We start from the raw sequence: 6,811 nt of genomic DNA, 5'->3' as shown, positions 1-6,811 counted from the left end.
TCATGTTTCCTCTGTATAGTTGAGGTTGTAACCCCCCTCTGTACTCGTATATACGTGCCTGGTGCACCGATCAATATATCATCATTGCACAGCCCACATCTTGCCCTTCTACAGCCAGAAAATGAGACACTTTGGACTCTTTTTTTGGCAAAAAGATCAAATCTACCAAGGCATAAAGGAGTAGTTTTCCAGCATACAGGAAGTACCGCTGCTACCAAGGCGTGCAAAGTGCAACATACATACCATTACACAGAAGAGAACGTTTTGGACCCTTGCATTGCATCGACAAACTGCGCACAAAGACACCTCTGTCTGTGCTGGTTATTACTTCATACCTTCAGCGTGGATGAAACCGTCATCCGTGAAAAAATATCTGTTGCTTCGCCTATAACAGGTTAAACAATGAATAGCAGTCGTATTTCAGTGCCTCGTATGCGAGGCCGCGCCCAGGCGCCCTCGCTCTAGGTTACAACATCCTCTATACCTAAGAACGGGTTCGTTCGTGTGCCAGGAACCTGACAGAAGATAACAGAACGCTTTCGACGAGCAGCAGCAGCAGCAGCAGCATAGATACCTCAAAGTTCCGACGAGGCCTCCTTTGCCGCCGCCGCGAGAACGAGGGAGAGCGGGCACCTGCATCAGCTCAGATCTTGTCATGGAGGTTAACGACCAGGTCGTGCGCGTCGTCCAGCAGCCTCCACACGTCCAGCTGCCCGGCCATGCTGTTGCACTCCCGCAGTATCTCGTCCATGCTGCTGTACTTCTCGATGATCAGCTTCCTCCTCTGCAGGACGCAGGCCGCGATGGCGTAGAGCAGCAGGTCGTCGGTCGGCGGGGCATGCAGCCTTATCTTCCCCCAGGTGGTCCTCCCGATCCCGGCCCGGATGGCCGCCTGGTCGGCCCACATCACCTCCCACAGGCACACGGTCTGCTCAAAGGTGAGCTCCCTCCTGAAGAGCACCACCACCATTCTGTACACGAAGAAGCAGTCCTCGGCCTGCAGCTTCTGCAGGTGCCTGTACAGGTGCGAGTCCTTGCGCTTGATGATCTGCGACACGATCTTCAGCTGCCTCTTTATCCCGACCTCGTCCAGCCTGAAGTTGTGCCTGGCTTTCCTCATGAAACCCACGAAGCACCAGAACGCAGCATCGTCTTCCTCCATCACCGCGATTATCGGTGACAAGAGATCACTCATACCTTGGCAGTAACCGATCTCCGGATCGTAGATCGCATACGCTTCAAGAAGTCCGACCAACCGAGCAGCATGGTAAATCATATGGGGCTCCAAATGGTCATAATCTTTCAACCCAACAGATGCTGCAGACTGTAGGGCTTTCTCCTTGGGGACTTCGGCCTGGTTACGGGAGAACGAAATCCATTCCGCATTTGCCCGGGTAGCATCCAGCCTTATAATGCGTTGCCATGTCGCGAAGTCCTCTGAGGTTCTGCTAGACCGAAAAATATCCGCCTTGAACGAAGAACTCCTAGCAAATTTAGGATCCGGATCACAGCTATCCTCGCCACACACGGATATCCTTCCAGAGTCATCTTCATCCGATGATTCGGAGTCAGAAGATTCTGACTCTGCTATGCATGGATAAGCATCAATTAACTCGCTTGTGTCTTCTTCCATAGATTCCATAACATCATCACACATAGTGATCTCCAGTTGCTCGGCCTCGCTGTGTTCAGGCTTCGGTTCCTCGAGTGACCTAGAAGCCTTCTCGACATTGACATCTTCAAAACAAGGCGATTCTGATCCTTCAGCACCACTTCCTTGAGCAGAACACTCCTCATTATTCACTTCATTTATTGACTTCAGCCCACTTCCTCTGTACCCATTCAGAATGTGCTGGCACTGCCGCCTCAGTTTTTCATACTCTTTCCTGAACCAAAAGCTATGTAAGTCCAAAAACTCTTGACAGATTAGGCAGGATATTAATAACAGTAGAACATCATTGGTTTACTGGGTCATTTGCTTTAGGCAGTTACAAATTCACACCACCATTCTCGTGTGAATTAATCAGGGGAATAAGATACTGCTGAGCAAAATGTTTCTGCCTATGCAGTATCACATATTTTCAGTTCGTTATGGAATCATGGCGCAATGAGCGGAATGCTTATGATTAATTCAAACCAGGAATTCAACCAAACCAACAACAACAACAACAACAACAACAAAGCCTTTAGTCCCAAACAAGATGGGGTAGGCTACAATAAAGCAAAGACCAATTTATATCAAGAAACTAATCTTCAGATATTAATACAGTACCTTTTTTTAATCCTGATGGTATTCCGTTCCTCTTCAGAGCTATTTAAATCATAGCTGCACACAAAATTGACAAGGTAAATCTCTCTGGATTTGAAGTGGCAAAGTATATTAAATAAGAACATATAAACTAAATTTTTAAACACAATCTAAACATAATTTAGGATATCAACCACAAATTGAAGGTAATATTGCAATTGCACATTCTTATAAGATTGCTGCCCATGTTCATAAGATAAGGTCACAAAATCACACTCATTGCTCATGACAAGATCGATACGTGCATGTTCATAAGATAAGGTCACAAAACCACACTCATTGCTCATGATAAGATCGATACGTACGAGCACTGTATTCCCTGTCCTATATTTTGAGTTACTAGTTAATAAGCCGGGTTCGTACACAATCAAGAATGACACCAAGCATTCCAATGATGAAGACAAGTGTGTTGATGACCGCAGCAGTGACCATAGGCATGAATGACACACCCAAAAAGACATCCATCCAAGCTCATGCGCGTGTGTGCACATTGCGTTTTGCAGGATAGCACTTGGTGGTAATGCTATTACTGTAGTACTACAGCCATATGCACCTATTTCCTCCCTAAAACATCTGCCGATCATCTTGATTATCTTTTGCTTTAACTGACTACATCGTCATCCAACAAGGTGCTCTGGGGAATATTTGTATGTAGCTGACATCTCAAATTTGGTCAAAGATATGAATCTTACTACTAAGAATAGAAGAGATCAAGTAACTCACACTCCTAGTAGGAAGGGCCAAACTTCAGCCCGAATGCCTGGTTCAATACCCTGGTACAGTAAGAGAAGTGTAAATTTTCAGTGTGTAAACTACAACCAAGCATCATAGACAAGTACATATGCAGGCCATATATGCAAATGAATAACTATGCTTACCCCACTACGGACTTTCTTTAGGACCTTCTTTCCCCCATCACGAAGTTTCCCATTAGCTGAAAATTGACCGTCCCACTGCTGACGAGAAAGTACTCTTTTCCTTTTCCTTCGAGACCACGGAGATTTAATTCCTCCCCTGACAAAAGGAATTATATTTTTTTAGCAAAGAGCACAAGCAGAGGTATTGGTGAACGAAAGAAAAGGTCGGCAAACAAACTAGCTAGCTATATACTCCCTCCGTTCCCAAATATAAGTCTTTTTAGAGATTCCAACAAGTGACTACATACGGAGCAAAATTAGTGGATCTACACTCTAGAATATGTCTACATACATCCGTATGTTGTAGTCCATTTGAAATGTCTAAAAAGACTTATATTTAGGAACGGAGGGAGTACTACAGTGCCATACTCCAGTCCAGTGCCATGACATGCACATTTAGCATATACTGTTCATAGGCACATAGATACAGCACATAAACAGCGAATTCTTCACTCCTTAGTTTAATCATACTTTCATGCTTATTTAAATGCATCATACTTAATTTAAAACAGTGTGCATGAGAAATCATTAGGCATGCAAAAGATGCTACTGTAAATAAAATTGAGGTGATTAGTTTATCAAATCAGCTTCATATAGAATAAGTTCCCTGCAGTTACGGTTCTTGAAGTTACTACTTATTATACTAAAACTAGGCAACTTCCGGGGCAGGTTTATTGTTAATTGCATCAATAGATTTTATACTGCTCGCCCATATTTCAAATCAACCATATATAGCCGAGCCTTACATTAATTTCTAACAATATAAGCTCAAGCTCAAAATGGAGCCGCAGTCAGGGTGAGCTTAGATGAAATGACTTCAGTGAGAACATATGATCATTTCTATGTAGTTTTTTTTTTGTATCACTACGTTGGTGAAAACAAACAAGCTGAAAGGCAACACGGCAGTAAGTAAAACTTAAACGTATGTGGTTTAGGAATTGGTTTGTGGCACACAAGCTTAGATGGCGCATGATTGACAACATTCCGTAACTCCACGTTAGTAGAATTGCACAGAAGGAACTAGCTCAATTTTATAGGGAGCCGTTCAAGTGTGAAAGCTTCACTATCAAACCGAATAAATGCATAACATATTCAGTATTACTAATTTTTAAAGTATTATTCAGTATTATTTGTAGGAAGCAAAATTTGCTTTCCTTGGGGGACAGGTCACCTCCAAGGTCCTACATACCATGGCATCTAACATTAAGAATCAACAAAAGCAACCTGAAGTAGCTATCAATTCAAGCTAGCAGCAAGCAAGCTACCTCTCTATTCAAACAGCAATGCACACCTTTGAAATCTGTAAGTTGAGCACTAACATTGTCACTAGACTAGACCAAAAGAGCACCAGGATATAACTTACTGTACATGCTTCAACTCACAAAAGAGGCATATTTGGAACAAAGTATAGAGCTAATTCATTCGTAGAGATGACAAGTGGTTGAAGCACTTAGCCAAGCCATCACCACACGATCCACTCTAATCGAAACTGGAACGCAAAGCTCGACTGGATCGAAACAGAAAAAAAATCCTAATTCGAGCATTTCACTGGACTCCAGGCCACCAATTCAACTACAGCGAGGTATGCCGGAGCCCACAGCACCAGATCAGAAGCTATGGAAAGGCTGAAAAGTTGGCATTTTTACTCGCCGGCTCTGGCCAATCCAGAGGGGGGAAGGGGAGGGAACCCACCGATCCGAGCGCGGCGAGGAGGAGGCGGCGGGCGAGGACGAGGACGAGGCCGCGGCCGCCGCCGACGCAGCAGACGCCAAGGCGGGCACGGAGCTCCCCGCGGCCGCGGCGGCCGCCGCCGCCGCCGCCGCCGCCGAGGAGGAGGAGTTGGACGAGGCGGCCGCGACGAGGAGCGAGCGGATGTGGATCCAGGACGAGGATGGCGGGGAGGACGCGGCCGTGGGCGAGGAGGAGGAGGACGGAGAGGTCGAGGTGCTGGATCGCCGCAGGGCCTTCATGTCCGTCCGTCCGTCCGTCGGCCGGTCCCTCTCACCCACCCACTACCCTCCACGCGCAGCGACTAGCAGCACCTGCACGGCCTCCGCCCCCGCCTCCCCGGCGCCATCCCCGCCGCCCCAGGATCTCGTCGCCGGCGCCTGCCACAGGTTAATCTGGTTTTTCCCCCCACCGTGCTTTAACTCTAAGCTTTTGGCAAATGGACAGAAGTGGTAGGGGAGAGGGAGGGGGGAGGGGGGGCATGTGACGCCAATAAAGCCACACACACGGAGAGGGGGGGGGGAGTGGGGGGGGGTGCCGTGGGCGCTTCGACGGGTCCCGCCCCGGCCGCCACGCGGGGCCCGCCGGTCAGCGAGACACACGGCATCGATGGCCCGACCTACCGCCGCTAGGACACGCATCGCAGGACACTCAACTGCCCGGCATTCAAGAGCCCCGCGGCCGGCCGGCGTCCTCCGCTCTCTAGGTCAACCTCCCAAGATCCTTGCCTGTTTTTTCCTCTCAATTATTGTCCATGTTTATCCTCATCCACTGGCCAGCTTCTCATCCCATTTTGAAAAGAAAAAAATCGGTTTGAAACAAGTTTTGGTGTGGTACTCCTGGGTCGGAAGGCTGAATCTTTGGGTCAGCCGTCTGGTAGATGATGGTGGGATATCCATCCACACGGCTTGTTCTAGAGTTTCTTGGAATTTCTATTGCGTTGTATACGGGCCAATAATGGTGTGTGGTGGAGTCGCCAAACGGCGTGGGCGGGCGGGATGGATACGATCTATTGCTAGTTTTGACTCTGTCGGCCGACACGTTTAGCCCGTGGAAGATCTCCATCTGGGGCTTAGTTAGCCAGTCAAGTCAACGGCTGACGTGATAAGCTTTTTTTTCTTGGGAGAAACGGAAGGTGTGGTGCTGTTGCTGTTGCGTGGACTCGTCTATCATCCACTCTCCGTTTGATTTGAACTGATCGCGCGCGCGTTCATCCGTTTGTTCGTTCGTTTGTTCATGGATGGCACTGCTACGTGCCAAAATTAATATACTGACATGCCATGATAACAACGTACTCCTGCGTGAGCTCCTCAGGCATGCATGCATGTACGTTGGTGGCGCTGGCAGGCCAAGAAATTGTACTAGTAGTAGAATTTCTTGTTTAACTACTGCTACTAGTACAAAAACAAAAGACGCGCTTGCTCGAGGAGCACGGAAATTTCACTCGAAATTGCTCGAATATCTTCGCCTGCATGTGTAGTAAGAAAAAGGGTTTCCTTCCGCTTTATATTATAAAGCAAATTCGCTTGCATGTATGCTCCATATTTTCATCGTCAGGAGTACGATCACCAAAATATATGAAGGCTTTCCAGTCCACATACAAACACAAAAACGCTAAATGTTGGGCTACATAAATTCTCCTCAAGGTGGGGCCTACATGTCAATGTGTCTAACTTCTTCCCCGAATTTCCCGTCAGTCATATGCCATCATGGCATCGTCGCCTGTTAGCCTCCCTGGTCTCCTTGACTACCGCCACCTCCCTCTGCCTTCACATTCTCATCCTCTGCCACCAACGTCATCGCATCCCACAACCTCGCGCTCCCCCGTTGTGGCGGCCCAAGGGGAGGACCGGAGGAG

General features: G+C 47.6%; 1 protein-coding gene across 1 annotated transcript; it reads right to left on the bottom strand.

The window, feature by feature from the left end:
* Positions 1-277: 277 nt before the first annotated feature.
* On the bottom strand, positions 278-5,431 carry LOC125510238 (rab GTPase-activating protein 22-like). Its single transcript, XM_048675360.1, has 5 exons — positions 4,918-5,431; positions 3,187-3,322; positions 3,032-3,081; positions 2,273-2,326; positions 278-1,886 (listed from the first exon to the last, which is right to left on the bottom strand). Exons 1-5 carry the CDS (start codon positions 5,193-5,195, stop codon positions 644-646), a joined length of 1,761 nt encoding a protein of 586 aa, XP_048531317.1. The 5' UTR covers positions 5,196-5,431; the 3' UTR covers positions 278-643.
* Between the last annotated feature and the right edge of the window lie 1,380 nt (positions 5,432-6,811).

This window comes from Triticum urartu, chromosome 5 (assembly GCF_003073215.2).
Source record: "Triticum urartu cultivar G1812 chromosome 5, Tu2.1, whole genome shotgun sequence".
Classification (NCBI taxonomy): Eukaryota; Viridiplantae; Streptophyta; class Magnoliopsida; order Poales; family Poaceae; genus Triticum; species Triticum urartu.
This window is presented reverse-complemented; position numbering and strand designations above follow the sequence as displayed.

What these genes read in the sequence shown, in the direction of transcription:
- LOC125510238 (XM_048675360.1), bottom strand. Translation starts at nt 5,195, where the DNA reads ATGAAGGCCCTGCGGCGATCCAGCACCTCGACCTCTCCGTCCTCCTCC. An exon ending in TGGCCCTTCCTACTAGGAGT is followed by an intron (nt 2,327 to 3,031) that starts GTGAGTTACTTG and finishes TTTTGTGTGCAG; the next exon opens with CTATGATTTAAATAGCTCTG. An exon ending in ACCATCAGGATTAAAAAAAG is followed by an intron (nt 1,887 to 2,272) that starts GTACTGTATTAA and finishes CTTTTGGTTCAG; the next exon opens with GAAAGAGTATGAAAAACTGA.